At 39.0% G+C, this 25,102-nt stretch overlaps 1 protein-coding gene across 2 annotated transcripts in view; it reads left to right on the top strand.

The window, feature by feature from the left end:
- Positions 1-25,102, top strand: part of cubn (cubilin (intrinsic factor-cobalamin receptor)) — a 162,197-nt gene that overhangs the window by 68,444 nt on the left and 68,651 nt on the right. For both annotated transcript variants that reach the window (XR_014085253.1, XM_081601345.1), the window contains exons 20-34: positions 848-1,013; positions 1,850-2,072; positions 6,092-6,222; positions 6,614-6,803; positions 7,306-7,466; positions 7,909-8,090; positions 8,849-9,005; positions 9,213-9,400; positions 10,033-10,192; positions 11,566-11,747; positions 14,923-15,091; positions 17,505-17,686; positions 17,852-18,008; positions 18,319-18,435; positions 18,552-18,665. Coding sequence is in view for 1 of the 2 variants with exons in the window: in XM_081601345.1 (XP_081457471.1) it covers positions 848-1,013; positions 1,850-2,072; positions 6,092-6,222; positions 6,614-6,803; positions 7,306-7,466; positions 7,909-8,090; positions 8,849-9,005; positions 9,213-9,400; positions 10,033-10,192; positions 11,566-11,747; positions 14,923-15,091; positions 17,505-17,686; positions 17,852-18,008; positions 18,319-18,435; positions 18,552-18,665 (2,479 nt within the window). In the remaining variant the exon portion in view is untranslated. The remainder of the gene's footprint in view (positions 1-847; positions 1,014-1,849; positions 2,073-6,091; positions 6,223-6,613; positions 6,804-7,305; positions 7,467-7,908; positions 8,091-8,848; positions 9,006-9,212; positions 9,401-10,032; positions 10,193-11,565; positions 11,748-14,922; positions 15,092-17,504; positions 17,687-17,851; positions 18,009-18,318; positions 18,436-18,551; positions 18,666-25,102) is intronic.

Here is a 25,102-nt window from a genome sequence, read left to right as displayed (position 1 = left end):
CCCATATTACCTGGCCCTGCATGAAGAGCTGGAGCCATTCTGCTGTGCATGTCTCTACTGGATGCCAGAGAGCAATAGGAAGATTTAATTTATAAGGCACTATCAGGGACAGACCTGCAGGCGAAGCTTTGCTGTTTCGTGACTGTTGAGCCACAGAGGCTGTTTTGGCTGCCTGAGTTTTATGGGGTGGTTTTTTCACATCGCCGCTCTTCATTGTTAGACTGTTGTGCTGGTTAATGTGTTTACAGGTCCACTCGGCTGCCACTGCCGAAATCTGACTGGAGCAGCAGAAGCTAGGTAGAAAAGGCATTTGATATGACACAGTTTGAGGTATTGTGGCAACCCAAAACTAGAGGATGTTGCGAGCTGTCCGCTTTGGCACAGAGCCGCGTGGACGGGCTTCCGGCCACTGGCCCACTAAGCGACCCATCCAGAAGCCCCATATGCCAGTTCACCCCTGCTTTTAGGACATCTTGATTTATTTAATTGTGGGATGGACTTGGCATGTGCCTGTTCCCTTCCATTGATCAGCTGATTCAGCTTGAAGCAATATTTGTTTCTTTCAAATACTTTACATTTTGTAGAAGATTTCAGATTTATGGTGCCTACATTTGAGGTCTTCCATTGAACACAAACATTTCCAGTATATCTATATAAAGACACAAAATACTTTCAGTGTCAACATCACTTTTCTTTGTTTAGCCCTTTTCCTTATAATATTTCTAAAGCTTGGGTAAGATCTTTAAAGTAATTGTTGTGTAATGATTATTGCTTTGGTGTTCTTTTTCTATGAAAATGATAATTGCCAAGGTGATGGACAGAAGTCACAAACTATCTCTCTTTTTAGGTCAGGGATGGACCCTCACCTAGCTCTCCCCTGCTGGGGAAATTTTGTGGTGACCAGATTCCTCCCAGGCTCCAATCAACGCAGAAATCTATGTACATCCAGTTCAGCACAGACTCCTCTGTCAACAACCATGGCTTTGAATCTGCATATGACTCTGCCATTGAGGGTGGGAGGAATATTTTTTATTTGACTATGCTCATTGGTCAGATAAGCAGAAGAAGTATACTGATGTAAACCTAGTTAGTTTCATATCTAAAATTCTATTTCCATACAGGAATTTTTCTGGGCACCTTGGTTTCCTCCAATGGGTAAAAGGAGGCATGCTTGGCTAACTGGCTAATTGGTCTTTATTGACAATTAAGTTAATTTGTACATTATTGCTGTAGTATGTCTCTGTGGTATCCCTAATATGGACTAGCGACCAGCAGTCGACATACTCTACCTAGCTGACTGCTGCGATAGCTCTGTTTGAACTAATATGTGTTGGTTTGTCTTAAAAAGTGACTCATGGGTGCTATGGTGGTCCAGGGATGAAGTCTGCAACCCACATATGCATGCTTTAGTCCTTGATGTAGCTGTGATGTGTTCAAGTACCAGTCTGATTACCCCTCTCCCATAACCCACATTCTTTTATGACAACTGCTAAATAAAATCCACAAAAGTTTAAAGTTCCTTGTAATGAAATTTTGTTGACCGACCTAAGGGCAGTTTAGATCAATGAACCTGTGATTCATGTTTTTGTGATGCTGGAGAAAGTTAGAGTAACTGGAGAGAAAACACTTGCAGAAGGAGGACATGCAAACTCCATGTAAAAAGAGTCCAGAATGGGATTTATACCCAAGACCAACAGTGCTAACAACTGTACCAAGCTATTTTCCAAGACTGCTATGCTTTAAAAAAGTGTCATCAAAATTAAGTTCATGGTTCTTCATTTAACATTGCACATTTTAAAGTGGTAGAAGTATGATCTCTACAATGTAACCATTTTATTTCCTGTACCAGGCTGTGGAGATACTCTGACAAGTCCTTCAGGCACCATTACCAGCCCTGGTCACCCAACAAACTATCCACATGGTGCCAATTGCACCTGGTACATTAGTGTTTTACCAGGGAACCTAATTCGGCTGTTGTTTGACTCATTCAACCTGGAGTACCACGCTAACTGTAACTATGACTATCTTGAAGTTTATGATGGGACTGGAACAACTGGGAACAAGACTGGCAGGTACAACACATACTCACACATAAAGTGGCATTAAGAAATAAGAACAATCCCCCTTTTTTTTGTTCAATATTGTTAATTTTTGTTATCATTCACAACTAAAATTAGTAACAGTCTGTAAAAGAAAATACCAGAAAGGCAGTATGTATGTAAGAAATTACTTTGACTCTGCTTCTATCCTTATGTACAACCTTAAATGGGTTAAGTTGTAATTAGCGATTGTAATGGAAATCTGTCTTTCTAAATAAAAAATGTAAAAAAAAAAAAAAAGAAATAAGAACATTTTGAAAAAGAAAGTTACACACCAGAGTATAAAAGCACTTTCCAATCCTCACACCCTCCACTTCCCCATAGATGTCCATTTTACCCCTAGACTTTTTATTTCTCCATCTCACCTTTACCACTAGACAATGTCAGGATTAGCAAAACTACATTAATGGGAAGATTTGAAAGTGTAAAACATGAAACAAATCAAACCTTATTTGTAACCAAATGAGAATGGCAAACCTGCCACCTTGTTGGATGGAATAGTTTTAGCATTTTAAAACTTTTAATGTTACTATTAAAAAATGAACAAACACACCCACTGTATGGTTACTGTATATAATGTTTATGTTTCATGTAGTTTAATGTAGTTTATTGCTTATTATCATTTGTTCTGTGCTAGTTTGATGTGAAGAATAGAACATCTGTCATGGACTCTGAATGAGGGAACATTGCTAAAAATTCTATCATGGATCAACTGGAACTGTGAAAATTCCAAAATGATCCCCTTAAAGAAGCTTAAGGAGCTTTGTAGATCAAATAAAAAAGGGTGCATTTATTGAAGAATTGAAGGGTGGCTTACTCTTAAATATATAAGTAAGGAAAATAATACACAGAAACGTAATTCTTGCTGCTAGGCCATAGACGAGCCGGAGATTTATTACACTCCATGGAATTACAGTTTCATCAGTTCAACACGTAAAATCTTCCATAGTCTTGACAAAAAATCTCTCAAGTCTCAAATTCAACCATCTTTATACTCTCAAGTCTCCATCAGTGTCTATTGGAAAGTTTCAACCAATGGAGAAAAGGCGCTGTTCTTGCCAACAGATCCTGGCATGCTTTTTCACTTAGTGTGTATTGGGCAACCTTTAATATACTTTTGGAAATCCAAACAAGGACATACTGTAAGACCTCATCTGCTCCTTCTCAGAACTACCAAACAGACCAATTTGTTGATGCTATCTGTCGAGACCGCATTCCTTCCGAGTCCGTTTGTGCACTTTGTACGCAAATGGAGGGAAGGGAGTCAGGTCAGTTTGAACTAGAGAACTGCCGAGAATCCTTTCGCAAAAACAACTCCTTAGATGGTATTTCGGCTCCGACACATTCACACTGCAGCCTGAAGTGACCCAATTCCGATTGTTTTGACGGGGCCGTTCACACTGCCAATAAATGCGACCTGTATGCGTTCTGCAGTGTGAACGAGAAATGACCTGAAAGTGTCCCGCATGCGCACTAGAGGGCGCAATAGCGTCAGCGTTCTCAGTGTTCTTCCAACTGCCATAAAAAGAAGTGCTCAGTGTTTGCGGAAGTAAACATGGGTGCTAACGGTGGAGCTTAGCTTACATATTTGAAGTTGTTGTCCGGCCGCAGGAGAATATTAACAACTTAATCCTCATATAGTCCATCATGGTTGTTTTTCCTCCCACTTGCACGTATCAGTAATGCAGAATAGTGAGATTTATTGAGAATTAGTGACGTTCAGTTTGGATGAATACGGTCTGGACGTTAGGTCGCATTTGAATCGGATACGTATCGGATATGGGTCACATTCAAAAAAGAATCCGACCTGTGCTGTTCACACTGCCATGAAAAGATCAGATACAGGTCGCATTACGTCAAAAAAATCTGAATTGGGTCACTTCAGGCTGCAGTGTGAACGCACCCAAAGTTGTAGTCATCCGAACTGAATGTCACTAATTCTCAACAAATTTCACTATTCTGCGTCCTGATACGCACAAGCGGGAAGAAAAACAACAACCATGACGGACTATATGAAGATTAAGTTGTTAATATGCTGCTCTGGCCGGACAACATCTTCAAATATGAAAGCTAAGCTCCACCGTTAGCCTCCATGTTTACTTCCTCAAACACTGAGCGCTTCTTTTTATGGCAGAACACTGAGAACGCTGACGCTATTGCGCCCTCTACTGCGCATGCGGGACACTTTCAGGTCGTTTACCCGTTCACACTGCAGAACGCATACAGGTCGCATTTATTGGCAGTGTGAACGGCCCCTGCAAGAAAATCGGAATTGGGCCACCTGAGGCTGCAGTGTGAACACACCCTAAAGACTTAGTAATTTTTTACAAGCTGATAGTTAACTTAAGTTTTGCTGAAATACTTGAGTCATGGCATGATGACAGAAAAGATTGTCAGCCCTACCATGACTTTAATGTGTTCTTTCTGTGCAATTTGAGAGTATTTTCATGAAATGTGTCTTTTTTTTTCAGTGTTCTTGTAATGACAAGAAATCTGGTAAATAGTACCGTAAAAGAGTTCAAATTAACTGTCATGGCTGTATACTCAACAATGTACAGCACACTGTTTGACTTTCTCCCACTGTCCACATCCCCATTGAGAAATAAAACATTTCACATAAACTTTTAAAAAGCAGAGTTAAATTGAGGCATTGGTAAAGACTTCCTTTTATATAACACTTCACTTTCAGTCTCAAGGATGAAGTATGAAAACATGTTTGTTTTTTTAAAAATAGATATTCATCTATTAGAGAGGTGGTGAACCAGTTTAGCATTAATATCCAAATAAATCTAATGATGACTGTAAAGGGCTATACAACAATTTCAAGATTACCGTAGCTTTATACATTGATTGCTGAAGCAGCTTTTTTCTTAGTCCCTAAGGCTTTAGTGGGACACCTAACAATGTTCATTTTTTTAATAAGTGTCTTTAAATTTGGTTTGTACTCGGTTATAGCTACTCAGACCAACTCTTTCACATTTGTCAGTGAAAACAAGACAATGACTTGTTAAGTGTACTAAAAATTCATTCAGACAGACAGAAAATTTAGCTCCGTCTGCCAAACTGGCGCATGTGGAAGTGTCTCATGCAGAACATTTTTGAAACATGAAGGACAATTTACTGGCATGGCTCGGATTTGTACCTATTTCAGGGTATTGTGGCGACCTCTACCATTTGCATATTTTACACTGTAGTTTAACCAATATTTTTGATGTAACAACCCAAGATCATCCCCGCCCCCTTTTAGCCCTCTTTTAAAACTTCCTGGATTCAGTTCAGTGTGATTCCCGGAAGCGCTCAATAGATTTTAGGGAGCATTTAATAAACATTAATATTCAAGCATTGATACAAATTAAACCGTACTTAAAGGTTTAACACAGCGCTTTAAACTTTCATAGTGTCTAGCTTAAAATTTCACACTTTTATCAGTGTTGCCTTCAATGAGTGTGGGAAATTTTGGTTCGCCACCCCTGATCTCTTCCATTATCCATTTTTTCCCACATCATTACTCTTTTTTACCACTTCTGCTAGTTTTTCACAAATTAATAATTTTCCATAAGCGCTTTACAGTTCTGAAATTTTAAAGTGACTTTGCCAGAAATGTCTAAGTTATAAGCTGCGGCCACATTTACTACAGTAAAATTCTTTCAACCACAACTGCTGGTATTTTATTGTAAATAGAGACATTTTTTTCTTTACACTGTGTAGATTTTAGCTTCTGGTTGTTCCAAGACAGTTTTCATTGTGTGTGAATGAATGTGCAGTATATTAATATTAATAATACTTATTATTATCAATTACTATTAATAATATATCATGATATTAATAATGAGGTGTATTTTGTGTTTAAACTATTAAAATAGACAGTTATAATAATTTGTATTGGGGGTTTGAATAATTCATGGATTTTAACTCCCCAGAATATGCCTGGTGACTGAAAGTTTAAGCATTTTCTACAGCAACTATCATGTTGTCTTTTGCCCTGTGTACAGGTACTGTGGGCGCTCAGTACCTCCGTCTATAACAAGTACTGACAACCAAATGACCCTTCTGTTTGTGACTGATTCAAGTTTATCGGGGGAAGGGTTCTCTGCCAGTTATGTGTCCATCAATGCTAGTACAGGTAAAGTCTGCCAAAAGACTTAAATGTTTCGTACTCAGTTTGTCAAAAAAAAAAAAAAAAAATAGATAGGCAATAAAAGTAAATATTTTACTGTAGCTTAATCGGAGAAAATCTTTTCTCATATTTATCCATGAAGTGTCTGGTTATGGACATAACTGTCAATTCTCCAAGAATGCAGTACAAGAATCAGAAGACTGTTGATATTAACTAGTGTTTTTAAACAGCAACTTTTTCCAACTCTAAACAATATGACACAAATTTGGGTTGGGAATCTTGACTTTACTCTCCCTACTTAATGCTCTCATTTAGTATGATTTGGACTAATTCAGGTGATTGGTTTCATACAATGACCAAATATTTATTTATAGAATTGTTGTTTATTTCTTTTTAGACTGTGGTGAGAGCTTTACCTCTCCAACCGGAACATTCACCTCTCCAAGCTATCCTAACAGCTATCCCAACAGCCGAGACTGCACCTTCAAGATCATTGTTGAGCTCAACATGCAGATTCTGTTGAACTTCACCAGCTTTGAGTTGGAGGGCACTCCTCCTTTTTGCAGCTTTGACTTTGTGGAAATCAGGTATGAAATGAAGTACAGTGATAGACTATAGAGTGAATCCAATCTCCTTGTGTTCTTCCTACCTGTTGGTTCTTACTACCACTGCGGAATGGGACACCTAACCCAGAAGCTCATTTGAACAGACTAATCTTCATTGTGACCATACATCACATGTAAACTAAACAGCTTTACTCCACTCTTCATCTCACTCTATTATATGAAAGACCCAGTAGTCTATAGTGGCTACAATAGTCTTCCCAAAAATCTTCACTGTTCTTTTATCACAAATAGCAAGATTCAGTGAAAAATGACTTTAAACAGCATGAATCCAACCAAATAATAATGCATGCTTAAGATCCTAGGAATGAAAAATCTGTTTAGTCTTAGAAGTTAAAAATGGTAAATATTTCATCACGTCATCTTCATTTCACAATGCAGGTGTTTAAAAGACGTATATTAAGAAAAACATTACAAGGTATATTTTATATCTAAATAGAACAAATGAAATCTGTTGAATTTACAGGGATGGGGGCTATGAGACGTCTCCCCTGATTGGTAAGTTCTGTGGCAGTCAAAGACCTCCAGTTGTGGTGTCACATAGCAATCGTTTATGGATTAGATTCCACTCTGATCCCTCAATCACAAGTCATGGATTCATTGCGCACTGGGATGGAACACAGACAGGTACATGCTTATAATGTTCTTTATCTGTTTCTTTCATCTACGCTGTGAGGCTTAGATCGCAAAAGTACGGAGATTCAGTTATAACCAAACACCAAAATATTTTGTCTCGTTTAGTGCAACAGCATCAAACCTTCAGTTTCATGTTTCAGTTGTGACTATTTTTTTATTGACTGAGAATCCACAGCACTGAAAACTTAGAAAAAGGACCACTAATCAGATTCTGTCAGATATGACAACAAAGATGTAGAAATATTACCGAGACAACCTTATGCCATAGCTCTCTGACAATGAGTTATATCTTTACAGCACAAGGAATTTATTGCCTCATATTTAAATAAAAGATGCACTATTCTGGCATCTTGCATAAAGATGAAGCACCTATGAATGTTGTCAGTTTTTTTTATTGTAATGCAGTTACATGCTTTACTTCTTTTTCATAAAGGTTGTGGAGGAACATTGACAACTGCCTCTGGAGGATTGTCTTCTCCCAATTATCCTTTACCGTATCATCCCAATGCTGAGTGCTACTGGAACATTAGGACCAGTCAGGGCAGCCAGGTCCAACTGTCTTTTTCAGGTTTCCACCTGGAATCCAGCTCATCCTGTTCTTATGATTACCTAGCTGTGAGTAGTGTCTCTCAACATGTTCTAAAATAGCTAATTTACATAAGAGTACCTGATATATGCCTAATATTTTAGAACGTGCAGGATACACTAAGTGTGGTTTTAATGTGGGAATATTATTAGCTATTAAACATACTTGGCATTTATCCTCATGTAAATGGCTCTGATTCTAGACACATGCTAAAGCAAATCATATTTATCAAATGAGAAATCATATATCATCAATACTAATCCCCACAACACCAGCTTTTCTGTTCAGGTAGAATTCACTTCAGCAGACCAGCTGACTGTACTGACAGTAGAAATGATTTAAAGTAATTGGAAAAATTTAGTCTCTAGTGATATTGAAAATAAGTGAAAACCTACAAATAAACTCATGTTATTATTGTACTTTAAAATCTCAAAAGGGAAGTAAATCATTATACTTTCATCTTACTGCAGTGTTCAAAAATTTAGAAAATGTCTGAATCTGAGATCTCCATACAGAACTGTAAAAGCACATTGCTTAGCAAAGTTATTACAGTAAGTAAATAACTTGGTATCATCTTATTGCAATGATCTTATTTAATTCAGCAACAAACTACTTTCATTTGACTGCTCAGAATACTTAGCAGAAACCCATGTTTCTGTCCCATACAAGTATGACATCAAGGAGGACACTTAGTTTTTTTTCCCCACTCAAAGCAGTGCATTAAACATTCTTGCCATGTTATCCATCTTAACTTTCTTAATAGCATTTTGATGTCATTTGTTTTTAGGTACATGATGGAAACAGCAGCACTGCTCCAGAACTGGCCAAGTTGTGTGGCACTGAGCTACCAAGGCCGATCAACTCTTCCAGCAATCAACTGTACATCAAACTCCGCACAGATAGCAGTGTCAACACTGGCGGCTTCATTGCATTTTATAACACCAGTATGCAAAAAACTATTTATTAGAAATTATATTTTTGCATAAATAGAAACTTTACCAGAATAGATTAAAATAGATATTTTAAATCTATTAAATAAAATTTTATCTAGCTGGTCAGTAAAATACACAAAAGCAAAAAAAACAAAAATACATCTGAATCAAAGTAGTTTTGCAGTGTACTTTAGTTTGCATTACTGTGTTTGTTTTCAGAGTGTCACAACATAATTATCTCACATCAACACCAAGGAGTAATCGAGTCGCTGAACTTTCCTAACAACTACCCAGGCAACAGTCTGTGCAGCTGGACCGTCCAGGCTAGCAGTGGAAACACGATTAACTACACCTTCACCGCATTTCAGTTAGAAGACACTTACAACTGTAACTTCGACTACATAAAGGTACAAATATATACACAATTTTACCATATTACATTAAAAAGTGATGTTTTACAACTACATCTAAAACATTTGTAGTAACATTGATGTGGGACTGCTTTTTTCCCCTCATTTTCTTTTTACCCATAACTACTCTTGCCTGTATCTCTCACTTTTGAATAAATCAAATTAGACAATCGAAAGTGGTTTTTGCACATCAGTGAGCAACTCTCCGCTCTGGTTCAACTGGGACTGCTGGTGTGGGGATGACCTGGGGACGGTGTCTTGGTGCAGGGCAGGACCCGGGCTGGCAGCTATTGGTTCTCAAAGATGTTGTGCATGAGACCTGGTAACAGGAAGTCAAACTTTCTGTCATTAGACAGAGAAGCCACTTAGCACACTGTCTGGTTTGCAAAGTTCACACTAATGTTGGGTTTCTGTTTCAAAATGAATCCACAGCACAAAATGTTTCCACACCTAAAAGGTTAAGCTTAAAGTTCATAAACTGAATTTTCCATCCTCCACAATATGTAAACATTTTAAGACTTTCATAAGTTTAACTTATTTAATTTGCAGTTTGTGTGAATATTTCTAGTAACAGAAGAATAGCGTAATATTTATATATTGTAACATTTCTCCTAATATTTCTTTTCTAGCTCTATAATGGACCTAATGAGCAAGCTCCTCTGATTGGTGCATTCTGTGGGAATACACCACCTCCAGCTAACAGCACTACAAGCTCCGCCCTCACCCTGGTGTTTAGAACAGACTCCTCGATACCCATGCCTGGATTTCAGATGATGTGGTATCAGAATGGTGAGATAGTTTTTACAATTATTATGTAAAAGCTTTCCATAATCCAATCCATAATAAGCCATAATATTATGGACTGTCTGCAATTATTTTATTGCACAATAGTCAGAATATCAAAGGACTATAAATCAAAACTGTTATTGATGAAAAGGAATTTACTAGAGGCCATTGTAGCCAGGTTTGGGGTTTCTTCTTGCAGACCACCAAGTTCTACATTGTTTAAGTGAAAGGGGCACAGAAGTTCCAGTTCAGCCTAACTGGCAGAAACCCATGTTTCTCTTGTCAATTTGCTCAAAATAGACAAGAGAAAAGAGTTCAGCAGAAAGTCAGCTGACACCAGCTCACCTTCCTCCATAGCAGCCATGAACAAATGGGAACCTTTCGCACAGTGTTCTGCATGAAATGCTTGTATAAAGAATGAATTTTAAACCATTAAGAAAAAAAAGACTGATTTCTGTGATTAAGAACAGTTCGCATATTGTCAAATTAAATATGCAACTTCAAAAAATGACAAAAAAAAGTTCCCTTAAAAAATATGCAAACCTGCATACATGCACAGAATTAAATTAAGTTTGGCAGCAAGACAAACATCCCACTGACACTAACTCACCTTTTCAAATATTTTAGTTTGAGAGTTTTGAACCAAATGAATGGACATTGAACTTTGCAATTAAAGTGCAATTCTTTTACTGTTTTTGAAGTAATATACACAAAAAAGAAGTAAATGTTAAATGTCTTCCATCATTAGATTCTGGCTGACCAGGAGTAATGATGCTACTGGGCCCTTAAGAAATGCAAATAAATTAAACCAAACTGCCTTAGATTTGTTGAATTAGAATTCAAGGAAACAAGAAGATGATTTTCTTTTTTTTAAATTAAGGAAATCTTTTTTTTTCTTTTCAGTAATTTAGATAATAATTAGTGAGGAAAGCAATAAATGAACAGCAACTTCAAACTAAATTTAGGGGAATATATTTTGCCATACAATAATAGACTCAAGTTAACGTTTTAAGCTAATATTTTTAATCAGTTCACCAAATAAGTAAAAGTAATAGCGAAAAATGGCTGCCTGTCCTCCTTGGTGGCCTGTTCCTTCCTATCCCTGCAAGGCTTAAACACTCAGGATGGGAGTTTATGTTCCAGTATCTGCTCTGAAACGATTCCTCCCAGGGTCTTCCAATGTGAGTCAGAGAGAAACTGCATAAGATTTAACAAAACTGAGTTGCTACAAGTTAGAATACACAGATCAGACAGAAAAGTTAAAGAAACTGACCTTTGTTACATCTTATTAGTTAGCTGGCCAGTTGTCAACTGTCAGTCTAGGCAAAATGGAACCAGTTGTAGTTGTGGCCTGTCATTGATGTGTGTCATTGCAGGTTGTGGAGGGGATGTTGGTGGGCCCAATGGCTCCATTAGCAGCCCAGGCTATCCAAACAAGTATCCTGACAACAGAGAGTGCATCTGGTATATCACCACAACACCTGGAAGCAGTATTACTTTGACTATCCATGAGTTTGATGTGGAGTTCCATGATAACTGCAACTATGATGTACTAGAAGTAAGTAATGTCCAAATGCTTAGCCAAAAACAACCACATTCATGTTTCTAGGTCTGCTAAGCTGTAGCCAGTGGAAACTCAATTAGTGACATCTTTGGGCAGTTCTACTTGAAGTATTCTCCCAAAAAAAAGTAACGTTTCTGATGGGGTTACATGGAAAAAATGCAACTCATCAATGCAGCAGAGTTGCCTGAATATTGCTATCATTTATTTCTGAAATTCAGAAATAGATTGGAAACTCAAAAGTAAAAACAAAAAGTCATAAGCCTTTTATTGTCATTGAGCCTCCAGCACAGCAAGATTCAATATGCATCACAATGGGTACATTAAAACAACATAAAAAAGGGAAAAAGCTATCAAACACCAATTTAATTAAATATCAACCTAGTTTAAAATCCCAATGAATAACCATTTAAAACTCTCACATCTTATGGAAAGAAACTCCTTATACACCTGGAAATTCTGTTTGTGATAGACCCATATCGCCTTTCAAGAGGGGAGCAGTTCAAACAGGTGATAACCAGGATAGGTGACATCTCTAATGATGTTCTTTGCCTTGGACAAAATATGCATGTTGGAAGGAAGTGGACATCCGTTAATTCTTTTGACAGACTTGATTATTCTTTCCAAAGCTTTTTTGTCCACCAGAGAACAGCCAGAGAACCAAGTAGAAATACAGTGTATCATAGTAATCTCCACTGTCGAGCCATAGAAGGATCTCAATAAATGTGCATATGTGGATTCAAATGGGTTTTCCTTAGAATCTCATAGAAAAAGAAGAAACTGGTGTGCTTTTTGACAATCTTTGAAGTGTCTGATGATCAGGTGAGACAGACAGAGATGTGTACCCCAAAAAGTGTAAATTAGTACACAAGCATTATTGATTTAAATCAGTGGTTGATTCTTGTTGTATTTCCTAAAATCAACTATCAATTATTTTGTCTTGGGATGCATTCACACCAGGCTTATTTAGTCTGCTTTAATCGAACTCCAGTTTGTTTGTCTAGAACAGGGGTGCCCAATACGTCGATTGCGATCCACTGGTCGATCGGGGAAAGGTTTTGAGTCGATCTCGGCAGCAGGTGACAAACTGAACGCCGCCAGGACGCCGAGGCCAGCACTTCCTCCTCTGCAGGCTTATCAAAAATATTCACTAAGATCTTAAACGTTTGTAGCTTCATTAAAAACGAATAATTATATAAAGTCAACGAAACATGTAAAATTAATAATCTCAGTAATTATTGTTTTAACAAGTTGTTGCGCAATTCAGTGCGTTTCGGTTCCATTAACAAAAAAAAAGAGAAAAAAATGTGACTCAAAGACCGACTGAGAGCAGAGCAGGAGTTTAAATTAGCTACTCAACCACCGCTGTGTTCATGAGAGGATTATTAATAATCGAGAAATAAATATCAAGCCTGGAAACCTGATATGTAACGGACTGAATGTTGTGTTTTTAATATAATCTTTGCTCGGCTTAAGTGCAGTTGGTTGCCACGGCAACGGGTGTGCTTAAACGACAAAAAGAGAGAGTGGGGGGGGGAGGGGGGCAGAGAGATAAAGAGGGTAGGAGTGGTTTTGAGTTGATCGTCTTTTCGGATTGTTTTACCTTTGCTTACCTTTGCTGTGGCTCATTACACCTGCTGTAGTTTCTGAACGTTCAATAAACGACAAACTTGGACTAATTACCTCCTTCGTTTGTGAGCATACGTCACAGCATCAAATAGGACAAATATATTTCATTAAGTTTTAACAAATTCTACCACAATAAGTATGTGAAATTAAATTAATTATATCCCGACTTCAGAAGATTTGCCTTTACCTTTATTGGGCTCTTTGGTTCCTCCTATCAGTCTGTAGTTTCTCATACTGAGGTCATCAAACCACATTTCAGATCCACCATGACTGACTGACACCTGCTGGTGTCAGGTTTGCAACCAGCTTCTAACTGAGAAACCAGTAAGCTGCTCCCAGTGTCAGAATCTCACTGAGGAAGAAACTGTCACCTTATTATTTCTGCTATAACTGATGTATATTCGCATATAAAATAAGTCAATAGAGTTTAATTTGCTATTTTTATGTCTGTGTCATGAGGTAGATCTCAGGTGGCTGGTGAGAGAAAAAGTAGATCTTGGTCTCAAAACGTTTGGGCACCCCTGGTCTAGAAGGTCCGGTTCGTTTGGGAAGGTGTGAATGTGGAATCGAACTCTGGTTCTCCTAAAACCCTCAGTTTTAATTCGGTTGAAGTGAACTCTGGTGTGGTCCGAATGAAATATGAATGCACGTGGACCAGAGACTGCTCCAAAGCAGGAAGCTAACTACAGTCCAGGGCATTCTGGTCAATATATTACTCTCTGCTCTGCTGCTTAGCAGAGATGTTGTCAGTTGACTTGGCAATGGGTCTGTGTGTAGAGTAAAGCTGACCCAGAGAGTGAGGAAAGGCAGAATATAAATGGTTTATATTTGTTTTTTCAAATACCTTATTGACACCAAAGGGAAATTAAATGTTGTAAGTCATATTAATTCAAATTCTTCAGAGTAGATGCTGATGACTGTTGGCAGGAAAAACCTCCTGTAGCGATCTGTATTAAAGTGATTATGAAGACGCCTCTGACTGAAGATACTCTGCTTTCTCAAGACAGTCTCATGACGAGGATGATCAGTGTTGTCCAATTTTCTTGGTTTTATGAAGAATCCTTCTTTGCCTCATCATCTCCAGAGGCTCTGTAGACCCCAGAACAAAACCAGAACAGAACCAGCCTTCTTTATTGGGCTGTTGAGTCTTCTTATGTCCCTGGCTCTGATGCTGCTGCCCAAACAGGTGATGGCAGCAGAGATGATGCTATCAACAGCAGACTGATGGATGCAAATCTCGAAGAATCTTGGCTTCCTAAACAGTGTTTGAAATTTCACATGCAGCTGGAGGACAATAAGTGACTGTTGTCTCATTGTACAAATTCCATAGGATTTGAATTGAGAGGGGCATTTCTAATGTAATATTTAAAACCAAAGGACTTCCTATAAATCTTCCTGAATATAAAAACTGAGAGTCCTAAGACATATTTGTGTTGAGAAAATAAAATATTTTCTTAAATATTTTTTTGATAATGTGCACAAAGTGGTGATTTTTGATATGGGCTACAAGTTAACTTGCAATGACTTCTCTCTATCTTTCTAGGTGTATGGAGGCCCAGACTTACAGGCACCCAGGTTGGTCAGGCTTTGCAGCACTACTTCCAACCCAATGCAAGTCTCTAGCACGGGAAACCAGATCACAGTGCTCTTTAAATCTGATGCCTATGTCAGTGGTCGAGGATTCAATGCAAGCTGGACAGAACTCCAGGGAGGTGAGTCAGTACCAGTCAGTGAAAATACTTTAGGAAGATAGCTTCTGCTTTATTTATAACCCCAAGAAACTATTTAATTTTCCCTCTTCCAGCTGTAGCCACATTCATGTGAGGCTTATTGCATTTTTACTCTTCTGGAACTTAGGGAGGGTTTAGATAAGAATGGATCCTCTTCAACGTTTTAAAGGTTTTTGTTAATGTCCTAATGCGGACCAGAAACAATGGTTCCCAGACTGTCTGTGAGAAACTTTGTGTCAACTACAGGAAGGTAGTGACTCTGTGTCTAGTTAGAACAGGTCAGACTGAGCAGACACAGAGCATGTGTGCTTGCTGTTCTCATTCTGGCAAGAATTAATAATGTGCTGCTTGAGAGAGAATCACTGGTCTCTGCTTGATAACTGAGAGTGAAAGTTAAATGGGGGAAATTCCTTTCTCTTCATTTAATTTTTTTCCATTGTCAAAAACTCACATAGTCAATGAAATAGAGCTCTGAAATCCAGTAGCATCATTTTTTAATAGTCAACTCACCATGTGTGTAGGACATACAGATAAGTATAAAGATAATCTATCAAACATTTAAATAAAAAAATAAATAAAAACAAGGCAAAATAAGTACATACAATACAACCAAGATTAAGATTAAAATTCGGGGACGGGGTCAAACAGAGACGGGAGGTCAGCTGTCTGACAGCCTGTCGAATAAAGCTGAATATTTAGTTCCTAAACTAAATATTTTGCAATCAATTTAAATATGTAGTTTGGAACCCTTAAACTTATACATTTAGAAATAACATGGTGAAAATATGACTTTGAAAAATTAACATCCACATGTCTGTATCCATGTCATGCTAAAGAAGCCAAATTATTTCAGATAATTTTTTACTATGTGACTTTACCAACAACACCCCATATGAAAAAGCATTTATTGTGCCAATTATCCATTGCTGAGCTAATTTTTACCCTAACCCAAAAATCAATCTTCATAGTTATGTTTTATTACCACATCTACAATCTAATGCTGTGAGTTTAATCTTTGAGTTGAGCTTTGTTTTTTCACAAATAAAATAGTAAACTGCAATTATGACTTATTGCTTTTTTAGGTTGGCCAATTAAACTAGTCCCCGTCTCCCAGATTAAATCTAACACAAAAGCTGTTAGAGGTGCTGATGTTTTTAGCAGCAAGACGGGCCCCTAAGTCAAATTCTGCTCAAGGCCTCAGACAGCCTTGGACCGGCCCTGCATGGTGATGTCATGAATTGGAGTTGTAGATGGTGAGGATAGGATGCAGTCGTTTACTCGTTGCAGGTAGTTGTGAAAAATTAAGTTTTTAGTGACAAACACGAAGGAGAACAGAAATCCAGGCAGCACAGGTGAGCGATGAGGCAAGGAAACGCAGACACTAGTAGCACTGGGAATACAGGACATTAGACACATGACAAATGACACGACTTACGACTAGTGACACAACTAGGACCTGACAAGAAGCAAGGGACACAATTAACACCAAAAATACACACAAAAAACAGTACTCCCTCCCCCCCCAAAAGGCAGCTACCAGACACCTGAAAGAGTCCAAAAACAACAAACAATGGAGGACCAGAGTCCAAAGTGAACACACAAGAAAAACACAAAATAAATTATTCTAGCCACTCAACACGCACCTCTGAAAGCGCAACTGTAAGTTCTACCTGCGATTCACATAGAGCTACGCAACCAGAGCTAACATGGTGGGTTTTAAATTCTTACCTTGATGTATAGTTCTTCAAAGAAGCTTAATTCTTCACAGGGTTTTGATGTAATATCCATAGCTGTGTCCAGTTTGAGTGAAAGGAGCGCACAATCCGCGTTGACATAAACTTCAGAAATCAAGCAGCTATAGCGCCGGAGGCAACGTGCAGAGGCTGAGTGATTGGTTCGCTCTCCTGGCTTTAAGTGCATCAACTATATGCCACTTTTATGACTAAATCTGCTCTGCCAGAGCAACAGAGATGCTTGCAATCTGGCTTAAAAAAAAAGAAAAAAAAAAAAAGCAAATCCCCACCCCCCAATTAGAAATTTTTCTAAAAACAAAAACAAGCAACGCTTAGCTTGGTGGAGGGGCTTGTTAAACATTGTGGGCTGCCAGGCTTATAATACACTGAACTGTACTTGTTTTTTAGCAGGTAGATGATAATGGGGTATAAACTGTTTTGACACTACTGATTTTCCAGTCATGTCAGCATTTAACATTGACGTGATTTTCTGGTGCTGAGACATAACCAGTGCATTTGAAATATGAAAGGAGAAATTTTGCCAAAGACTAAATACATGTTATCTCCATTTCTTATGTGTTTTTATTTAGAGTGAGGTAAATAATTCCTGCAGTTTTAGAAGATCCACAGTAATCTGAAGTTTGTGGTGTTTGTTCCTGCAGGCTGTGGAGGGCCAGTCACTGCTCCTTCAGGGGAGATCCATTCACCCATGTACCCAGCCAGCTATCCCAACAATGTGGACTGCTCATGGATGATCAGTGTGGATGCCAGTCACCGCATCTTGTTAAACTTCACCGACCTGGATATAGAAAATCATAGCAACTGTTCCTTTGATTATGTCACTGTAAGAGACTTCGTAGATTTGTTTATGAAATAAATGTTAATATAAAACACAACAGTAAAAAACAGGGCATGGAAGAAAAATTAGTTTTCCGGTTAACTACACTTTGTTACAGTCATTTTAGCAAAACACCTTTTAAAGATCTTTGAACTCTTTCTCCTACTGTAGATCCATGATGGTCCGAGCATATTATTTCCTCTGCTTGCCCGTGTGTGTGGGTCCAGCCCACCTCCTTCCATCACCTCCACGCAGAACACCATCTATGTCCGTTTTAGATCAGACTCTAGTCAGAATCATCGAGGCTTCAGTGCTAGATTCTCTGAAGGTAACATTTTCTTCTTTTTTATAATAAGTCTCTTGTGTTATTTTATCTATCCGTTTCACAAATGCTAACAGAATGCATAGCTGCTGATTCTCAGGTGCATCATGTAATGAAACACAATATGATTATTAGATGGTCATATTGTGCTTCCACCTGTTTCTCATATTTTCTCCAATATGTATTTCGGTGGGCCTGCAGGACAGTGGACAATTTAGTAAATGGGCACTGGGAGAACTGCTCTCCTGTTTCAGGTAGAGGAAGCCCAAATGTGATCACATCCTAGTATGGATAACACCAACCTTTTGTTTGACAGCTTGTGGAGCAACCATTATAACAGACAATAATGGTGGGGCAATTTCATCACCAAGGTATCCCGCAAAATATCCACCAAATCAGAACTGCAGTTGGATCATCAAAGCACAGGAACCATGTAAGCTGTGGGCTGCCTTTATCAAATTCATAAATATATTTTGTATTGTTTTATGCTATATATGACATACTTTATTAAACCTAAAAAAATAATTTGCATCTGTGTTTTCTCTCTAGTCAACCATGTGACCCTGTCCTTCACTGACTTTGAGTTGGAGAAGTTAAACTCCAATTGCTCACACGACGCTGTGGAAATACTTGATGGAGACAATTACCAAGCTCCCTCTATAGGTGGGTATGGCACATATAGATAAAGTCTTCTACAAATGGGGGCGATAGTGATAGGGGTTCGCCATGCAATCGACTGGTTGTTGGTTCAATCCCTGCTCCGCCCTCCTCTATTGTTGTGGGCAGGACACCTCACCCACCATGCCTGCTGGTGGTGGTCAGAGGGCCCCTTGGCACCAGTGCATGGCAACCTCCCCTCTGTCAGACTGCCCCAGTAGCTTGCCACCATCAGCATGTGAGTGTGTTCATGGATGGGTGAATGACCTTAGTGTGAAGCATGTTGGGGTCCTTTGGACTTGATATAGCTCTATGAAAGTCAAAGCCATTAACCATTTACAAATTTCTCACAGTAGTGAACGGAAATTCTGGCCCTGACAGAATTTGCAGTCCTCCTTGTGACAGACATGTTTTCAACTCTGCTATGCATTTATTTGTGGGCCTGAGAACAACACCTTGCTATGATCACTCCAAATTCCATTTGTAGGTGAGAATGGGGAAATCATCCATATGTGTGGCTCCAGTTTAACCAAATGCATAACACTTTATTTGAAGGGGTGTGAATAAGACTGACATGACACTGTCATAAACATGACATAACACCTGTCATGAACATGAATAAGTTTTCATAAATATGTATGACTGTTGTCATAAAGTGTCATTTGGTAAATTGTGACACTTTTAATACAAAGTTGACTTTATTCAAAATGTCTTTGTTATGACAACTAGACATTAATCTAGACGAAAATGTCATTAATACGTCATAATCGTAGTCATAATGATTTAATTGTTATTACACTATCAAAAGCTTTAACAAAACAGCAATTAATATTCCCACTACCTGAAATCAGCTACTTGTTTAGCTGAAATAAAGCGAAACAAGTAGGACCAACAATAAAAATTTTAAGCTTTATTACACTGTCAAATGATTTAATAACAGTCAATAACAATTTCTTTTACATCCAGTAAAGTGGAATAAGTAGCACCAGTTATGAGTATGCCATTAAGTGTTATTACAGTGTCATTAATAACTTTTACCTCAAGTAAAGTGAAACAAGTAGTAACAGTTATGACGATGTCATTAAGTGTGATTGATACATAAGACACTTAAAAAAGAAATATAAAATTTGAATTTTATAATCACTTGTTTGTTTTACCCAGATTTCAAATATAATAAAACAAGGTAATATCACATTGGGACAAAAATGCCTGACCTATTTAGTGATTCAACATAGAAAAGTACTTCACCTTGAAAAAATCTCTATAATGTAGAGTCTTTAGAAAACTACCGTAATATAAACTAAGCAGTGACTGTTCCTGTTAAGTATACTTTACTTGAGGCATTAACTTTTATCTCAAGTTAAGTGAAACAAGTAGCAGCAATTATAAAGATGTAATTTAGTGTTATAACAGTTTCAAATGCTATACTAACAGAGTCATTGATATTAAGTCTTACCTCAAGTAAGGTAATTTTATTTATATAGCACATTTTCAGCAACAAGGCAATTCAAAGTACTTTACATGAGTTAAAAGGAAATACAAACAAAATGACAAACCAAAGGAAAGAAAGAAGAGGATAGAAAACTAATCTAATGTTGTTCTAAAGTGTGTAAACTAAGTGCTCCTGTTCAGGGTTACTAAGTATCTAATTTCATTTCTAAATAGTGAGTACTCTACAGTTTCTGATAAAATAAGCTAAGGAGTGACTGATCTAATTCCTTTTCTGGGATAAAGTGAGTACTCCACAATTCTAAGTTTGTTCTAAATCCTCTTCTGGGTTAAAAGTAATATAAACTAAGCAGTGACTGTTCCTGTTAAGTATTTCTGGATTCCAAGTTTGTAGTTATTCTAATTCTAATTCTGTTTCCATTTCTAATCTGTATAATATTGATCTAAATAGTGCGTACTCCACAATTTCTGATATTACTAATAAACTAAAATAATCCTTTTCTGGATTAAATAGTGAGTACTCCACTGTTTCTAAAACAAAAAAGAGGAAAGGACATATTAGGGCAGGTGGCAACATTCAGACAAAACAAAGGTGTGATGGAGACCAGGGGTTCCATCCCATGTTGATTATTGATATTATGTTATTTATTTTTCAGTTCAAATGTATTTTGTATCAGTTCTTTATTTCAGTTACTTTGACATTTGGTGAACATTCTTTTTGGGTAGGGAGACTGGCCATCTTTCCTGTTCAGAGAATGTGGGGGGGGGAATGTCAGTTTGTTTTGATTTAGATTAGTCAATTTGAGTTAATTGAGTACTTGCCTTTCTGGGTGTGTCTCAGCAAGGTGGAGCAGAGGGAGACAAATGCTCCTGGAACATACCAGCTTCCATTAAGAGGGGTAACACTCTGAGGATTTATTTTGTTACAGTTACTTTTTGATTGACCTTAGAATAGTTTAGTTTTAATAATTTGCATGCATGTAAATATTTGTTGGATCATTTATTGTTGGTAGGTTTGTGTAAATAGTGTTTTGTCCTTTTTTTTGTGGTCACCCCTTCACCTGGTGTAAGTGGAACTTGCCTCAGGTATAAGTGTAAGCTGCTGTGTTTCACTAAGGGTGGTTGTTGATGAGGATGTTGGTGTAACTTGGAGCTCCGAAATAAAAACACCTCAAAGACATATTGTCGCCTCACTTCCTCCTTACCAAAGCAGAGCCTCCGCCGGTCAAAGTGACAAATGGTGTCAGAAGTGTGGCTTTTGGAGGAACAATGAGACGATGATGACAAGAGGTGGTAAAAGAAGTAATGAAACTGAGAATCCAGAGAGCACTGCTGCTATGAGTGGAGCTGATGCGGCTACTGGTACTAGCACTGATGACAAACTGGATCAGCTGGCAAGCCTCGTCAAGTCACTGATGCAGTCTCAATCTGCCCGAGACCAGCAGATTGAGAAGGAATCAGCACGCCAAGAAGTAAGATGGAAGAATTTGCAACAACAGTTTCGACAGCTCCAGACTCATGTGGAGGAATTGAAGGAGGACCGACAGCATGAGGGTGACTATTTGGAGGAGGATCCTCACACTCATGATTATGACGGAGACAGCCATGATGATGGACAAAGTCAGATGTCCTACCAGCTACCAGCCACACAGAGGGAGCCGAAGCTGCTTCCACTGGCTTCTGATGATGATGTGGAGCACTTCTTAACAACTTTTGAAAGGATAGCTAAGGTCTGTCATTGGCCTAAAGAAGAGTGGGCGGTCCGACTAGTACCACTTCTTACTGGGAAAGCACGTAGTGCTTATGTGCTGATGGACATTGCAGATTCTCACATGTATGACAAGGTGAAATATGCCATTCTGACCAAATATGAGATAACTGCCGACACCTACAGAAGGAGGTTTCGATCCCTGGACATTCATCAGGGTGAGACACCAAAAGAACTTTATGTTCGACTCAAAGACATGTTCTATAAGTGGGTCAAACCAGAGGCTTCTACAGTGAATGACATTTCAGAACTGATGATCATGGAGCAGTTCCTGAGGATGGTGAATCCGGACTTGGAGGTGTGGATCCGGGAACGAGCCCCAAAGTCTGCAGAGGAGGCCACAAGTTTGGCAGAAGTCTTCTTGTCAGCAAGGACGGGGACCAGAAGAGCCCACTTTGGCCGTGAAAACTTTCCTATGGGAAGAAGTAAGTCTGATGGGGGTGAAAGGGGTGGTGCTATAGGCCAGGCTAGGAGTTATTCAGCTACCAAGTCATTTTCTGTGGCTAAATCCAACCCTGCTAAGAATTACTCTTCCTCAAGACCAGATGTCAGGTGTTTTCAGTGTAACAGAATGGGTCATACACAGTACACATGTCCTGCCACTACACGGAGTAAACCCTCCCTTCTTTGTTCGGTACCCAGACCACTCTCCCCATCCCTTGCCCCTGAACCTGCTCACACAGTCCCTGTGTTAGTTAATGGTCAACGTGAAACAGCTTTGCTAGACACAGGAAGTTTCAAGTCTGTGGTTCTGTCTAGCTTAGTGCCAAGAGAACTGTGGAGTGATGCTAAGACAAAAATAAGTTGCATTCACGGTGATGAAATGGAGTATCCTGTAGCTGAGATTTATTTAACTATAGGAGGTCAGACATTTCTATTACCTGTAGCATTAGCATCAAGGCTTCCTTATGCTGTAATTTTGGGCTTGGATGTCCCCACTTTGACTGATTTAGTGTCAAACACAGCAGCTGGACATTTGACTCAAACTGATTGCCATGAGGGAACACAGTTCAAAACTCAGAACACTACACTCTTACAGAAAAATGTCCCCATAGTGACAGGAGCAGAACTTTCTTCTCCAATCTGTAGCTTGGTCACTACTAGAGCCCAGGCAGTACGGAACTCACTTAAAGAATTACCATTCTATGATGTAGAACTGGAGGTGGGCAGTGTAAAACCATCCAAATCCAGAGCTCAAAGAAGGAAGGAGAAGTTTTTAGGTTCAGCCAAAATGGAGGTGGAAGAACAGATGAAACCTTGCCCTTTGTTTGACTTTGATATTCCTGCAGACATTTCTGCCCATCAGAGATCAGACCCAACATTAAAACCATGGTTTGATAAGGTTACAGAAGTTGAGGGAAAGAAGCAGGGTAAAATAAATGCCTTGGAAGATGCAACTTATGTTGTGAAGAATGATGTCCTTTATCAGGTTAAGGGCAGATCAGAAGCCATTGCTTTACCACAGCAGCTAAGGGGAAAAGTGATGGAACTCGCTCATTCAGTTCCTTGGGCCGGGCACCTTGGATTTCAGAAATCCCTTCATAGAATAGCAAGTCGGTTTGTGTGGCCAGGCATGTACACACAGGTTCAACAGTTCTGCTCTTCCTGTCACACATGTCAGTTGACTACAAACAGAGGTGTTTCTAAAGCTCATCTACAGCCATTACCTATCATAGAAACACCATTTGAAAGGATAGGAATGGATGTGGTAGGTCCCCTGGAGAAAAGCTCCTCTGGTAACCGTTACATTCTGGTTATCTGTGATTACGCTACAAGATACCCTGAAGCTTTTCCTTTGAGATCAGTGAAAGCTAAACAAGTAGCTAACTGTTTGCTTCATCTGTTTTCACGGGTAGGCATTCCTAAAGAGATCCTTACAGACTGCGGGACTAATTTTCTGTCAAACCTCTTGAAGCAGGTCTATCAGTTGTTAGGTATAAAGGGTATAAACACCACCCCGTACCACCCCCAGTCAGATGGACTGGTTGAACGATTTAACCAAACACTGAAGAACATGCTGCGCAAGTTTGTTTCAGAGACTGGCAGGGAGTGGGACAAATGGCTGCCCTATATGCTTTTTGCATATCGAGAAGTTCCACAAGCATCAACTGGATTCTCTCCATTCGAGCTGCTGTATGGACGACAAGTGAGGGGGCCGTTGGATCTTCTTAAAGAACAATGGGAAAGTCCAAGTCCATCGGGTGAGCATGTGGTGTCCTATGTGATAAAAATGAGAGAGAGACTTGAACAAATGGCTGTATTGGCACATCAACACATGAAAACTGCTCAAGCTAAACAAAAATCCTGGTACAATAAAAATGCCAGGGAGAGGAGTTTTCATCCTGGACAGAAAGTGTTGTTGTTGCTCCCCACCAGTGACAATAAGCTTCTCACTAAATGGCAGGGCCCTTATGAGGTCACACGGTGTGTTGGAAAGCTCAATTATGAACTGTATATGCCAGAAAGGAAGAAGAAACATCAGACTTTCCATATTAATCTGTTGAAACAATACCACGACTCACCACAGCAGTTTGCCATGTCGTCTGCTTCTCAGTCTTCTCAGCAGGATCTAGTGCGGAATGAGGAACATGCAGAAACTGTTTTGCCGCAACTGTTTGTGCGTGTGGTGGACGAAGAGGAGGAAAATGAGCTATTTTTTCCAGCCTGTAGCTCTGTACCTGTTTCAATTTCTCTCTCTCATCTTCAGCCATCCCAACAGCAGGACATAAAACCCCTTTTGGATTCTGAGCTGTTTCAGGAAAAACCTGGGTTCACAAGCCTGATAAAACACAGTGTTCACCTCAGAGACAATGCTGCACCCCGCAGGAAGTTCTACAGGGTTCCAGAACGTCTCGTCCCACAACTCAAGACTGAGATACAGTTCATGTTGGAGCTGGGGATCATTGAGCCCTCTGTAAGTGAATGGTGCAGTCCAGTAGTGCTAGTACCAAAAAAGGATGGCACTTTAAGATTTTGTATTGATTTTAGATACCTCAATAGTGTCTCTAAATTTGACCCTTATCCAATGCCTCGCATTGATGAACTGTTGGAGAGAGTTGGGAGATGCAATTTCATCACCACACTTGACCTCAGCAAGGGCTACTGGCAGCTAGCCCTGGCATCAGAGGCAAAAGAACTGACTGCTTTTAAAACACCGTTTGGGGTTTTTCAGTTCAGGGTGATGCCCTTTGGCCTGCAGGGGGCACCAGCGACGTTTCAGCGCCTC

The sequence above is a fragment of the Poecilia reticulata genome, chromosome 20, assembly GCF_904066995.2.
Source record: "Poecilia reticulata chromosome 20, P_reticulata-male-v2, whole genome shotgun sequence".
Taxonomy (NCBI): domain Eukaryota; kingdom Metazoa; phylum Chordata; class Actinopteri; order Cyprinodontiformes; family Poeciliidae; genus Poecilia; species Poecilia reticulata.
This window is presented reverse-complemented; position numbering and strand designations above follow the sequence as displayed.